The sequence below is a fragment of the Cervus elaphus genome, chromosome 1 (assembly GCF_910594005.1).
Source record: "Cervus elaphus chromosome 1, mCerEla1.1, whole genome shotgun sequence".
Lineage (NCBI taxonomy): Eukaryota > Metazoa > Chordata > Mammalia > Artiodactyla > Cervidae > Cervus > Cervus elaphus.
Window position 1 is genome coordinate 70,987,855 of NC_057815.1, and position 15,708 is coordinate 71,003,562.

Here is a 15,708-nt window from a genome sequence, read left to right on the forward strand (position 1 = left end):
GCTCACTTTCTAAGCTTGAGCCATTCACACTGTGCTTGACTCTTCATTTTTTGTCTCCTCCGTTTTCATTTAGCAGCTCTTATATTAGGACCCTTGTTGTTGTTCAGTTGGTAAGTCATGTCTGACTCTTTGCGACCCCATGGACCGTAGCCCTCCAGGCTCCTCTGTCCATGGATTTTCCAGGCAAGAATACTGGAGTGGGTTGCCATTTCCTCCTCCAGGGGATCATCCCGACTCAGGGATCAAACTCGAGTCTCCTGCATTGTCAGGTGGGTTCTTTACTACTGAACCACAAGGGAAGCCATTTTAGCACCCTAAAAAAGCTTCGTCATGGGAGGCTATTATATAAGCACAGGCTTCTAAGTGCTCTTCTTATCTCCAAAGTCTTCTCATAATACACACCACATGTAATAGTTTAGTGGATGTAACATGATGACCTTACACTTTTACCCACCTCCTCAAGACAAGTTCTGAAGACTTCCCTAACTTCCATTCTAGCTTTATCTCTCACTACAAGTTTATAATCTCACATTACATCAGTATGACATGTATACCTTACCACATCTCAGGGATGTGTTTCTAAAAGTTGATATTTAAATTTACTTAGTTAAAAAATGCCTGAAAGATTTATAAACAAAAGTAATAAGAAAAAAAAATGAAAAGCTTTTTTAAGGAAAATGTTCCACAAAAAATCATTTCTATTCAACACAACTGTTATTAAATATGGCTTTTTACATGTCACTTTTCTAAAAACAGGGCCGTTTCTGGAGCAAGGGGAGCCATTATTTCTTGGTCACCTTTATGTTTCCATGTGTGAAGCCTCTGTTCTAACACTCTTAAGAGGCTGTTTCCTGCACTAAACTTGTTTATAAAGGACAGCAGACAGCTGTTCAGCTGCTTGGCAGCCGCAAGTATCTCTGTGGGATATCTTTGGACATAAAAAAAAGCTAAATTCCCCCACTGGGTGGAATTTTATGAGCTCTGTGGGAGAATTTCTTTGTGGTCCTTTTCTCTACTGTACATAATATATACTGATGATTGTTGTGAAAAACTATTCTTATTGCATTTTTCAAAAGCCCAAGCCTTAACATCAACAGTCTTAGATGTTTAGAACCATCTAGAATATCTTGCACCTATCTACCAACTTTCAAAAGTAATACTTTTCATTATCTTTTGTATAATGAAATTTTCAATAATGCAATATTATAGGAAAATACATCCCACCTTTCTCTGTTTTACGTATTGTTTCACAGTGTGTTCCAGAAGTTACAATTAAAATGCACATCAGTGTCGTTTTAATGCCCCCATTGAGCAGCCTCTAGACTGTAGACTATGCATAGAAGGCACCATTCTACTCCCACTGTCCTTAGAATAATGTTCTTTAAACCCCTACCTAATTGCCCTCTACTCCTGTGAGAATAATGCACCTATTTTCTGTAGGATTTCTATGGTATTTAAGTGACTGACAAACATATGATGCCTTGACTGTATTGGTTTAATCTCCCTCACTAAATTATAACCATAGTAAAGATATTATGCAAATGAAAAGAGAAAAAGGCAAATTGAATTTATACTTTATTAAAATCAAACAATTCTTACAACCCTGAAATGTATATTCAATAACATTGTTATTTATAAAACTTCAGGTCATGTCTGATTAAAAAACACTTGGACTATATCCTAAATATATCCAGTGATTGATGAAATTTCTTAATGACCCATGGCACATTCTGAAAGACATCAGAGAGCAGGGCTAGCACTCTGATACCTCTCTCTTGGAAATGCTGGATCACTGATGGAATTCTGCATTCTGCAACTTCCCTAGCCCTGGAAGTTTTGCTAACAGGAAGTGCACCTGTATGTGCTTTCACTGGAAAGCTAACTTCTTAAAGCTCATTGCGTAGCTTCCATTTGTGGTCCACAAATACTTCCTCAGAGTGCTACAACCACTTCAAAGCAGAAATAAAGGTAGAGTCCAAAAGGAAAAGAGAAAGTAAGGGGGGAAATGCTGATTCCCCAACTTTCTCCATGAGAAAATCACATGAAACAGTTGCAGAACCTATGAAAGGATTGTATATCTTATATTTACAAATGATAAAATAATGTGATTCCATTGAGAAAAAAAAATCAATAGTGCTTCAATGTAAAAAAAGTAATCACTGGATTATTATAACCAAAAATGTTGCTAATATTTTTGTTTGTTTTCCATTAAGGTTACATATCTATTTGATAATGGAGGGACAGTCTTCTTTGCTATTTTTATGGCAATATGGGGTAAGTATGTTCTTCCATTACTTAACTTCCTAGTGCTTGTCTTCTGAGACTATTGCTGTGTTTCTGCACACCCACACCCACACACAAACACACATACCATGTGTCAATTCAACAATAAAATCTCTTTTTTCCCTATGCCTTCTTCACACATTCACAGCTTCTTTGGGAATTTAACTCTTGATCTAATCTTCTAATCCCTAAAGCCTAAACCTTCCTATACTGTCAAGCATATTTTTCCCACCAAAAGCAGCCAGTAATTAAAAACAAACTGAAGCATACTTGTGAAAGCGATGATCAGAAAATGTTTTCTTTGCTTAAGGTGTCCGTCATCTATTTTTTAACCTTACATTTTATGCACTTAGAGATACAGAATCTATCCCATATATGATTGAGCAATAATGTCTGATACTAAATAAATCCTGTTCCTATCTGACATCTTAAAGCTGTAAAAATTATGCTTAGGTTTACGTATTGGCTGACTTTTTCAGGAAGTTTCTCATTGAGTTTTTAAAGAACCCAATTAATTGAGACCTAAAGTAAATTACAGATTGGAATTTCCCATGATTTGAAAAGAAGTGATTACTTTCCTGGGTAGGGTCAACTTTCCGATGATGGTCTGTTGAATGCAAAGTTATCATCAACTTGGCAACTCAAGGACTTTACTATGTACCTGCTGATACAGAAAAATAAAATGTACTAGAATACAAATCTTTCACTCCCATTGCCTTAATTTCCCAGGAACACAAACTCTGTGCCATACTCTTTCTAGTTTTAAGTCAAAATTTAAAAAAAAAAAAAAAATTCATCCTTACAATTTTACTTCAGGAAAATGCATTAATACTACAAAGGGAATGATGAAGAGTTAATCCATTGATTTCTGTCTACCCCCTCACCCAAAAAGTAAAAATGTAATTTGTGGTTCCTATTTTCATTGAAGGATTTTTTAATTAATCAGGCAGGGCAATCATGGTGAAGTCTTTTAGTTTTACCTGATTCCATACATATTTCCTACTAATAAAAAACTAGGCCAAAATACTAATGAAGGTTTCTCAATGGATGAATCAGCGTAGCCAAAACTGGCAAGAAAGGAAACCTTTTGGATGATTTATCCTCTGTTTATGTTTTTGCTAGTAGCCTCATGCTTTTACAGTTCTCCTTGACACAGGCCACATGACAGTGGCCTTGCTTCAGTGTTTGGAAGATGGATTTGAAAAAGCCAGGATGTAGATGAACACTTGCATCTGCAGCCCTTTCCCCCTAAGTTTTACACTGAGGTACGAAGTGGAGGTATGTCATCCATAGGAATGCCGTCATGTGCGTTTTCTCCACCTGCTGAAGTAGATGAATCATTTGCAGTTGGGTTGTAATAACTAGAATTCCCAAAACTCACATCATAAGGTTCCGGTGCATTATCTAATCGCAGAACTAAAAAAGCAACAAAAAAAGTTGTTTTATAGTGACAGTCTGGAATACACACTCCCGCATCTGCTAGACCATAGGAATTGTTCTGGATGAGCAAATAATTACATTTTTATGTGATATTTTCAGATACTGGCTTTGAATTTAAATAAGTAGTTATTTATCAAGCCACATTTTTCTTTCTAAAACTAAGAACAGTTTAACTTCCAAAATTTCACTGCTGGTGGTCCAAACATAAAGGAACTATGGGAGAGATCACAACAGAAGTCTAGCAATATTTGGTATAAGGAAGTATTAACATGTCTCATTGATTTTTGAATCTTGTGAATTCAGAACCATGTCAACAAGTTCAGAATTTTTTTTTTTAAATTCAGTCATGCTGTGCATTTGTGGGATTCTAGTTCCCGACCAGAGCTAGAACTTGGGCCCACAGCAATGAAAGTATAGATTCCTAACCACCAGAGAATTCCCAACATGTTCAGAATTTTTACTTCTGGTGTAAAAGTGATTTTTAAAAAGTGAAGAGCTTTACTTTTAAAATCAGTGTCATTATTTTAGCAAGTGTCTTAATATCTTTACGGGTGAGCAACGAAGATGAAAAAAAATTGTAAAATCTTCTGTTTGCTTCTGATAGATCCAGGTTATCATACACTTAAGGTTTTCTAACTAATAACATGGTTAGTTTTTTTTCTTTCCACAAACAACTAATTATTATTTCCTTAATGATCTTGAATTTATTTTTATAAAAAACTTGGAATGTTCTAGGCTTCTGAATACTAAAACAGTGACTATTTACTAGCTAGATTAGTCATCTAATTATTCAGCTAGGTACTGTCAGATCCTACCTAGTCCTTAAGCCTTCTGTTTACAAACTGGGCTCCCAGGAGCCTTAGGGATTTGGAATGGGTGACACAAAGTTACCCTGAAAAAGTAAAACTGCTGTGATTGAATTATTCCATTATGCCTCAATCACAACATCTTGGATTGTATAAAGTTGACAGACTGACCTTTTACATCTGGTAACATTTAAAGAAAATATTATGAAGTTAAAAAAAAAGTTTGGAAGCCCCTAAAGCTTGAAATCCTATCCTTCAGTTTGGAAAAGTGCTACTTTTTATTTTCTATGAATTGCTAGAAATCCTTAAACAGATTTGAAAAGGCCAGGATGTAGATGAACAGAGTTCAGCTAAATTTACAACTAATGGGTTCGCTTTTGAAAATCAGCAATATATCAGTAATGATCCAAACTTATAAAAAATCAACAAGATTTTATCAATAGGACTCAACAGGAGCATTTAATTATATTTTGATGGCAGCAAGAGTCTATTGGGTAAGCCAAAATCAGATTTTTTTTTTTGTCCTGAAATATTTTTTTAAAAAGAGATGAGTCAAGCTTTTGAAGTGATTTCATTTCTGTTCTAGTTAATACTGATCAAACTCAGTACTTTATTCTTAGCAGACACATTTCTCATTCATAGATGTGGTGCTTTTTTTTCCATCACATGATTGGGAAATTTATGAATTAAGGTATATCTGACTTTATGTACCCAAATATACACTCTTCAGAAATTCTCTTTTAGAACCTCATCAAGATAATTAACAGAGAGCTATTGTATATGTGTAAACTTTGTTGTATATGTGTAAACTTTGGAAGAGCATCCAACTAGAATAAATCATTGTTCAAAATCCTGCTACTAAGCGATCCAACAATGATGGAGAATGGCTCCACAGTTTTTTGCTTACAGATTGGCAGTTTTGTTCTTAATATCATACCGTTGTCTTTTCATTGGCTTCTCTGATGGTTCAGATGGTAAAGAAACTGTCTGCTATGCAGGAGACCTGGATTCGATCCTTCCAGGGGGTTGGGAAGATACCCTGGAGGAGGAAATGGCAGCCTCTTCCAGTATTCTTGCCACACTCCTGGACAGAGGAGTGTGGGGTGGGCTACATACAGTCTATAAGGTTGCAAAGAGTCAGACACGACTGAGTGACTAACACTATTGACAATGCTATGTTTTAGGTTCTGGGATTATTACTTAAAACCAATTGTGATGTGATGAGCAGCAGTTCCAAATTGTTTTAAAACTTCACTAGCAGGCCTATAGTTATTTTGGTTATGTTCTTTGAAAAAGAGAGTAGATCAGAATAAATATTTAGTTCGTTTCTGTCATGTGACTCTCTAAATCCCATCTAGCTAATGCAGTGAACATTAGCATCTTCACTTAATTAAAACCAGTGTGTACAGGTGAAGTTCTGAAAGTTGTTTTTACCTGGTTCATTTCTGTCATCATAAAGTCGCCGATGGGAAAATGAATCTGTTTTCCTTTTTCCACATAAAAGGTAGCCAACAAGACTAAGCAATGAAGCACCCAGAATAGCACCTAAAATGGCCCCAAACACTACTCCTGTGTTTCTGTTCTCTAGAGGACAAAGAAAAAATGATTTACACATTAGAAGTAGAAAACAATTATTCAAAGAATAGAAATACATGTGGACTTTGTGTAAGCAAAGTTTAACACTTTTTTTTTAAGATAATGGGTATATATATATATATATATGATGTGTGTGTGTGTGTTTTATAAAATACTGAGTTTTGGGGATATATCAGAAATATATACTTCCTGATAAAACTGTACTTCAAAATTTGAATTATCTTGAAACATTCCTAAGCCTTAGTTTTGTAACTCATTATGTATTAACACCAATAGTACTGAAATGCCATGTGCATTCTGCATTAAGATCTAACTTCTATGTTGAATTCTATGTTGTTTTTAATCAACTCTGAATCACTGATGAACTTTAATGATGAGATAGGATTTGAGTTTGTTTCTATTCAGAAGCAAAAAGCAAATGGGAGTAAGTAGGTGATAGAAATGAATTCAACCCAAATGAAAAGGCATTATGAGAAAAATAAATATATTATGATATAGAATATTTTCAAATACAGGAAATATACCAAACAAAACAGGATGTTTGCTGTGCTTTGTACATTTCAAACAAATGTGTAGGTCTGAGTTTCAAGGAATCCAGAATTTCATTCTATCATCCCCTTTAACAAGCACCTTATTTGAAGGCTGTCATCTATAAATTACATAATACTCCCTGAATTCATGCTTAGTGCAATTTATTTTCAGCTTTAAAAAATAATTTCTCAAGAAGCTTATTGATTAGGTAGGCAAAGGTTCTTATAGGGTCTCTAATTCTATATCAGACTCCATTTATACACCAAGAAACATGTTGAAATTCTTTGACAACAGCAGCACATTTTTTTTTACTAAGCTGAAAGTGAGGCAAAGTAAAGTAAATTTTCTTTGGATTAAAGAACAATAGTAGGATTAAGTACTCAATATTCTCTCTCTCTCTCTCTGTCTATATATATATATATATTAGTGTTAGAAAGGCAAAACAGAGCGTAGTTTTATACGTATGAATGGAAGGATGTCTTAAAATTATGAAAATATGTGTACACATAATATATTGGTTGCAGTGCTATACTAATCTTGGATTTCAAATTTTAAAACTTTTCTTGTACACTAACAACAGCTTTCAAATAGGAATTTGCATATATAATTTGTTGTTTATATCACTAACACCCGTAGATAGGTTGTATGGAAATCAATTAGTTCATGGAGGGAAAAAAGAGAGTTTTTTTTTTTTTTAATTCAGGAAACAAAACCATGGCTATATAATGAATCTTCATTATATATGAGAAATCTTTTCTGCTTTATGTTTGAAAACTTGACTAATCCCCAAATGAAACAGAAATGTCCCCATAACACAATTTTCTTGTGATACTCACAGCTAAATTTTATTTTTATGGTGTTCAGTAGGTACCTAACTAAAAATTAAGAAGGGTACCCTGTTGAATTTACATTTTTAAAATACCAGTGTTCTAGTCTCCTGTGATTGCTGTATGGTTTCAGATAATTTCCAAATTTATTCATCTCATTCTCTTTCAAAACCCACATACATGTATTTTTAAACTTCAGTTGCATTGTATTCCTAAAAGCCTGGGAAATTTCATGTAGTCTTTCTGAGATGCAGTACAATTGTTACAGTATCTTAAAACTGTACCATTACATCAGTTTCAGTTTCTTTTCAACTTAACCTATTTCTTATTTTGCCCCACTGTTTCATCACATTCCCATACAATGATGACTAGTGTCTATTGACTTAAGTCCAAAAATCCCTTCACTATTCACTATGAATATCATCACTGCTGTTGCAAAATAAGAACCACTTGCACTATTGCAGCCTTCTTTTTCTTCTAGAGTGGTGCATTCGTTAGGTGTAATAACTTATTTGGATATTCAATTTCACACAAAAGGAAAATTAAATCCATTTATATTTACCTTCTTGGGGGTCTGACGTATTTGGAAAGATTTTTGAATTATTGGTGAATTTCAGGGTGGGATGTAAAGTTGTTTCTTGATAGACGGTAAACCCCTCCACGCTCTCTCTGGTTGTGGTAGACCATCCATCTGTTACCATGGGGGTCACAGATATGGTGTTTGGTCCTGAAGGGAGGTTGCTAACTGTAATGGAACTGTTGTCAGGAGCTTTCATGGTATCATTGATGGAAGACTGGGTAAAATTTTCTGAAGATACAGTAACTGTAGTATTGGGAGGGGCTGAAACTGGCAGAAGACTGTTATCTGCTATGGATGAGTTCCAAGGCAATTTGGAAACAAAGCTGTGGATTGAGGGAGATCTTGGGGAAGGTGTAGGCAAGAGTCCTGGACTCCTGGAAGAGTTGTCTGTTGACAGATTACTGTAGAAACTTGCTTCATGTGTTTTATTTGATGGATCCTCAAAAGAGAAATTACTTGCCTTGGGATTGGAGGTTTCTCTATTTTCTTTATCTGAGGTTAAATTTGCTTTACTTTCTAAAGGAACAGATTGATTTCCCCTTGTTTTTAAGTCTTCTGCACTGCTTTCTGTTGTGTTTGTTTTTTGACCTTCTTCCCCACGGCTTCCAAACAGTAGTGAACTAGACAAAATTGAAATCAACAGAATTTTGGCTGAAGTCAACATTGTAATCTTCTTTGGTATTAGTGTTAATATGGAGAATCTGAAAGAAAATAATAACAATTTGATTTATTGAATGAAGTATTGAGGTTTTTCTTTAATGGATCTACATTTCTAAAATGATTTTAAAAAATATAGAGACATAATACTGAGATGATAGTATCATACCCTTTATTCCAAAAGTTTATTTTCTTTGGATTTTATTAAAACAAGAGTCACTAAGTTCTGTTTGACTGAGTTCTATTTTCTAAATAATATTTCTTTCTTTCTTCCTCTAGGGAAATGCCATGCAGAAATTTTTTCAAGCTAGACATTGCCATTTCATTATTTCAAAGGTCATTTAGCTTGGGACAAGTTGAAGTATACACACACACACACACACACACACACACACACACACACTGTATATGAATGGCTAAGTAATTTTTTTTTAATACTGTAAATATAGGGCATGTAGAGCTTGCTGATTTCTTTAACCTATTTAAGGAAACATTTTTTTTATAAAGATGTAATTTGGAGTGATTATTATAAAAATTATGTTATCGATTATACACTAAACATACCACTTTAAAGTGAGTCAGTCAGGAACTCCACTTGAAAGCATTTTATTAGTTCCTAATTTGAGTTACTTGAATTTGAGGTTAACATCCCTTTTTTTTAACATTATGTTTACTTCGTGTTGCCCCTTTTCCTATTAATGCCAAGTTACAGAAAGTCAGAAAAACTCTTAGAATTGGAGATTCTTTCATTGTATTCTCTCATTGTATAAGTGAAGAATCTGATTGGGAGTATGTGTGGAAAAAGGTACCTAACTAGATCATGGCAGAGTTGGAGTTGGAAACCATGGCTCTGACCTCCAATCCGGGCACTTCACATTGCCTCTTTTTTTTTTTTTTAATTAATTAATTTATTTATTTTTTCAGTGGGTTTTGTCATACATTGACATGAATCAGCAATAGATTTACACGTATTCCCCATCCCGATCCCCCCTCCCACCTCCCTCTCCACCCGATTCCTCTGGGTCTTCCCAGTGCACCAGGCCCGAGCACTTGTCTCATGCATCCCACCTGGGCTGGGGATCTGTTTCACCATAGATAATATACATGCTGTTCTTTCGCAACATCCCACCCTCACCTTCTCCCACAGAGTTCAAAAGTCTGTTCTGTACTTCTGTGTCTCTTTTTCTGTTTTGCATATAGGGTTGTCGTTACCATCTTTCTAAATTCCATATATATGTGTTAGTATGCTGTGATGTTCTTTATCTTTCTGGCTTACTTCACTCTGTATAATGGGCTCCAGTTTCATCCATCTCATTAGAACTGCCTCTTAAATGTGGAAGCACCACAATTCATAGATAGGAGGATATGGGGAGAGGTTTTGAATTTACACTTATATTGCAAATTTGGCTTCTATATGAAAAACATATGAAAAAGAATCATCATATGAAGCAGTTGTTTTATCAAATCATAATAATCATACTACCTTCAAAGTGTTCTGCAGACTAAATGAAATGATTTAAGTAGAAGTACTTTAAAACATATCTGGTCCAAAGTAAGCAGTTAGTTAATTTCCATTTATTATTATTAAAATATAACATTATTTCCATAAGTGTCTTACAATTTGTAATAGCAACTCATTAGATCCTCACAATGATCCCTTGAGACAAAAAGAGTGGCTCACATTATCCTCATTTTGCAGATGAAGAAACTGAGGGTCAGAGTGTCCAGTAATGAAAGCTAGTAAATGAAAAAAGCAGCCCTGAGAGCCAGGTTTGCTGACTCCAACCTAATTAGGTGTTAAAATTTTAAGTATTTCTAATTGAAAAAAAATTCTTAGAAGTTAGACTATATTTGTATTTGTGATTATTTTGTTTATTTATATTTCACTTTCTGTGATAATCAAAAAAATTCACTTAGATCCTCAAAGGTTTTAACATAATTGGAAAACATATTAGTATGCACTTATTACATGAGATGGTTTGCATGTTTTCTCATTTAATTCTTAACAAAAACAATCAAATGATAAGGAAGAGGTTATTAATCCTATTTTACAGATAGTTAAATGGGAATAAAAAATGTAAATAATGTACTCAAAACACATAGCTAGTAGTTGAAAGATAGGGTTAGGATTCAGACCTTGGCATCAAAATCTTGTAATCACTCACCTAATATAATAGAAGCTACAAAGGAATATAGATTGGGTATCAACTGGTTTTTAGAACTTTTCCTACAAGTGTTTTCTTAGCACAGATTATAATAAAGAATAATAAAATAATCCAGATTTTATTTTAACCAGAGATGTTGTTAACCTCATATTTTTAATCACTGGTAAAGTAGTAGCTTCTACCGAACTCTGTGCTGAGTCACTCAGTCATGTTCAGCTCTTTACAACCCCATGGACTGTAGCCCGCCAGGCTCCTCTGTCCACGGAATTCTCCAGGCAAGAATACTGGAGTGGTTGCCCTGCCCTCTTCCAGGGGTCTTCCCAACCCAGGGATCGAACCGAGGTCTCCCGCATTGCAGGTAGATTCATTACTGTCTGAGCCACCTTCTTCCTTAAGTACCTCTTAAACATACTAAAGTACACCTTTATCTTAATTTAAGAAATTCCCAACAGTAGTCTCCATGGTTTCTAAATAAACACTTTTACCTTGTAATTTACAGATTAACAAAATAAGAATGATTATCCCCAGGACCTGAAGTTCACCAACATTTAATTAAAATATTGCTTCACCTAGCACATTTAAAATGCAATTCAATTTAGTTTAAAAATACTCAAATGGACCTTTTCAGGAACATCTCTTTCCTGTGAACTCTGTCAAGTTCACAGTAAACTTTATAGCCTCTTTCACTGTCTCCTGCCACAGATCTGATTTATTTTGCATTGTATTTGGTCACCTGTGTGGTTAGGCAGTTTGATTTGCCTTCCCTAAACCTAGGCTATTTGATTATTTTGTCTTCCCAAAGAAGTGGTCACCAGAAGGGACCAAAAAACAAACCATGGCCATTCATCTAATTTTCTCATAATGTCACATAAGGGTTGTTGCAAAGTGCTTTTACTCCCTTCCCGTAATGAGAATCCACATATCAAGAGTCAACAAAGTGAGTTTTGTTGTTCCTGTTTCACTTTGCCTGTAACATGGAACCACCAAGGGGATCGCTCTACCTTTTACCCAGCTTTTGATTATAACTTGAAAACCTAAGGTATCAACACCCCTAATGAGCCAAGCAGTCTGTTATGCCTGTAATTTATTGCCAGGGAAACAGGAAAAAGTAAAGAGTGGGATAAGACAGTACATTGTGAATGCTATTTGCAATTTATTCAAAAATTAATACACTCGTGGGTAAGGCTTTTGTGAGTATTGATTTGTTCTGTTGTCCCAGAATAGTAACTGGGGACAACTTTGCTTCTGCCCTCTGGCTTCTGAGAGAACCAGGTTGCACCTCCTACTCAGGTCCATGCATCTTAAAGGGACAGAAGCAGCCAGGAATTGAAGCCATCAGCTTTTCGGAACACTGGCACTGGATTTTTGCTGGGGCAAGGACTAAGCAATTTTGGTTAAGTGTGACCCCATTTTCCCCTGTAGTAGGAAACGGCAATCTACTCCAATATTCTCTCCTGAAAAATTCCATGGAAAGAGGAGCCTGGTGGTCTATAATCCACGAGGTCGCAGAGTCAGATATGACTGAGCACAGACCCCATTCTGAATGGAACAATGCCTATTACAAACAGGGAAGATTAATGTTAGTGGTATTGAAACTCCAGAGGACAATAAAAGAAATCTATATTCTCTACAATTTTCTTTCAGCCTCCTTCCTTCTCTAGTTAATATATTTAAACTCTGTTGTATACTTGTGTGTAAAGTTATGGTACATAATGGATTGCGTGCTCTGGTGTTCCAAGTTCATCAGTCAACCAAGTGCACAGTGGAGGCAGAGAGAATGTGGGGATAAAAGAAAGTGAATTTGGAGAGAGAGAGAAAAAAACATAAACAAAACTGGAGAACTAGATAGCATCATTTCTCCTGCTCTTTGCCCCATCTTGCCCTGAGGTAGAAATTCCTAAGAGGAATTTTCAGGATGTAGCCTAGAAACAGAGATAAACTCATTATGAACCTGAAAAACTTCCAAGATTAGAATTATTATGAAGGGAATAGAGACAGAGAGAGAGAGGAGGATTTCCATCCAATTTGTGATACATTAAACAAAGATTCTAAATCTTTCTGAATATATTGAAATGTTTGTATTGTTTCTGTCTTAATAACTTTTAAAATATACTTTTGGATAGTGTGAGTTTCACTTTTTTTTTTAAAATAATTCCTCTATCCAAAGAAAATGAACGCTATTTTCTCTTGTCTTTGGTGTTGGCACTAAAAAGTGGTTTCACATGACTGCTTTTGTATAGAGGGTTTCAGGAGGTGGTGATAAGGGAAGAAAAAAAGAAAACTTGTGGCCATTAAGGGAAGCAAATCCACATTCACTGTTCATAAAATTGTTGCCCCTTAATTTTGTAAAGTTGTTATTCTGCCCAGCCCTCCTGTTGTAACTGAGTCATACCTATTTTGCACTGAGCTTTAAAAACAAGGAGGTACCCTGGTTTGTGTCAATTAGTCAAGCCATGCAAGGGAAGAGGAATGCTAGTTATTGTAAACTAAACCAAAATCAGAAGTTTTAAAGAAAACCATTACTTTAAGCTGCACTGAGAAGATGTATAAAAGCATGTTTCTGTAGTGAAACAAAGAGTTTATTCTGTGCTGCTTCTCTGTCAGTTGTTTGAGATCATTCTTATTGTAGAGCTCAGGCTACCAGTTAAGACAGATGAGTTTTGCTTGTCTTAGTCATAAGAAACAGCCCGACATGTAGCCGGTATCCCAGGCAGAACTCACATTTTTCTCTGAGTGGACCTTCCAGTCTTGCATTGTATTTTGCTGTCCCTCAGTGAAAAAGCCACAGTAAATGAAGACATAAGGAATTATGCTTCTAGAGATGCCTCTTTTATGAGAGGGTTTTAAGGGAGAGAAGACTTAACTAGCCAGAAGGTGGGATTCTATTGAGAACCCATATCATTCACTTTATTTGATTTTAAAAGAAAGAAACAAACAGGAAAACATGACTTTCCTTCAGGAAATAATACATTTCAAGAGTTTGAGACCATCGTTCTAATTATAAGATGGAGGAATGCATAAGCCCAGAAAAATATATAGAATGTCATACTCCCTGCTAACTCGGGCATTTTCAGTCATAAACTTCAATACTGAAATAATTAAGTGGAAGAGTGTTAAGTTTAGAAAGATTGTGTCTCCAAAAGAAATATTCTGGACCCAAATTCCTGGGTTTTCAGCCTTCTATTGTTTCACTGTTTGTAGAAACAGTGTCTATGGATTGGTTAGAAGACAGTGGTAAGCAGTGTATCGGCCTCTCTTTAATAAAAGAATCCTTACACAGCCACAAACTGAAAATAATTATAAGAAACTTAATGCCTGTCTTTGATACACGGGAGGTCTTCTGCAGCAACAGGCTTAGCCTTTTAGTTTTCCATTGAATGCTCTACATGTTCACATACCATGTTAAGTAAAATATATACACATCATTTTGCCAATTTTTGATTAAGAAGATCTTTGGTAAAGATATAAAGCTTAACAATTCCTTGCATTAGTAGATTGTTTTCAAAAAGCTGTTGTGTTCTAATACTTCAGCAAGAACCATTGAACCAAATGCATAATTTAAATCTAAACACTCAAGTTTATATTCTCGCAGCCACTTCTGCTTGAAACATTTAGAAACTTTTTACTAAGATCTGATTTAAGGAAATTTGTCCTTGCAATCATGTACATTTGAAGCAAGTTTTTTCTTTAACTCTTCAGCTGGTTTCATCATCTAGAGAATTTGGCAATAATTCTTAAAGTTAACTCACTTAGCATGAATGCTCATTTGGAAGGTAGTTACTTGATGAAACAGCTACCTGTCTTCACAAAGGGTCTCTGCTGGTACTTGCCAGACTGTTCTGCCAAAAGTTCAACTGGCTTTGATTCTCTTTGGTAAATAAGAGAAAGAGAGAGAGAGATGAGACCAAAGATTCTGATATAATCCAGCATGCACTTACCTTCAGGTCTAGGAGGTGTTTACAAACAGGAATTGAAGTATCACAGCCGTCCTGACCGCAGTGAGTCTGCCATGCATTAGAGAAAGCAGATGGGTTAAGTGTACAGATGTCCCACTAAGCAGGAGGGTGCCAGAGAAACGAAGTTAGGTAGGGCTGGCTGTATCTTGCTTGTGTAATAGAGCACCCAAGAACCTGACTGACCTGCTTCTCAGCTGTCAGCATGACAGCTCATTCAGGCCTTTAAAAAAAAAGAGAAAAAGAAAGCCCAACCCTCCAGCTTTCATAGGTTAGTTGCTTTGACTTTGGACAGGCTAGTTCTCTTTTGGGTGTTGGAAAACAAAGGACGTACATTTCTTGCCCTCAATGAAAAAAAGCGGAACAGGGAGTTTGGTCCTGGTCACTGCTGTATCAGGGATTTCTGACACATGCGGGGTTCCCCCTTTGCAGGTGAGGAAACCAGAGTCAGTCAGCCCTGCACCTGTTGCTCAAGTGACCTGTGCCGGCCACTTGCTGTTCTCCAAACACGTAAACAAATCTTTCTTTCCCATTGTGGGGATGCCCGATTTGTGTACTCACAACCTGAATGGAGAAAGTGTTGTCTGCCGTGCGCTGAAACTGGATCTATAGAAAGTCACACTTCAGACAGTGGATTACCGTGCATCAGACCCTTGAGAAAGCTGTAATATATTAAGTTAGAAGTCAGCACCAGGACTGAGGTGGGGTTTCTTGCTGACTCTCAGAAGTCTGGGGGAGGTGGTAACTGGGGCCTGACTGAGAACGGCCATGTGATCCCGAGTAATCCTGGCAGCCTGCTCAATTAGTTTCCATCCTGTGTTCTCTTTGCTTTTCCTCTCAATTTAGAAGCCAGAGAGTTTCAGAAGAGCC

General features: G+C 35.9%; 2 protein-coding genes across 5 annotated transcripts in view; one reads left to right on the top strand and one right to left on the bottom strand.

Moving 5' to 3' along the window:
• Positions 1-15,708, top strand: part of ANO3 (anoctamin 3) — a 429,104-nt gene that overhangs the window by 347,668 nt on the left and 65,728 nt on the right. For all 3 annotated transcript variants that reach the window (XM_043908234.1, XM_043908242.1, XM_043908249.1), the window contains one exon: positions 2,214-2,274. In XM_043908234.1, the coding sequence (XP_043764169.1) occupies positions 2,214-2,274 (61 nt within the window). The remainder of the gene's footprint in view (positions 1-2,213; positions 2,275-15,708) is intronic.
• On the bottom strand, positions 1,563-15,510 carry MUC15 (mucin 15, cell surface associated). 2 transcript variants are annotated; one of them, XM_043908266.1, is made up of 5 exons: positions 15,400-15,510; positions 14,824-14,889; positions 8,046-8,764; positions 5,964-6,113; positions 1,563-3,699 (listed from the first exon to the last, which is right to left on the bottom strand). In XM_043908266.1, exons 3-5 carry the CDS (start codon positions 8,725-8,727, stop codon positions 3,539-3,541), a joined length of 993 nt encoding a protein of 330 aa, XP_043764201.1. In that variant the 5' UTR covers positions 8,728-8,764; positions 14,824-14,889; positions 15,400-15,510; the 3' UTR covers positions 1,563-3,538. The 2 variants fall into 2 exon arrangements, with proteins under 2 accessions (XP_043764201.1, XP_043764193.1); XM_043908258.1 differs by lacking the exon at positions 15,400-15,510 and having other exon boundaries at positions 14,824-15,043.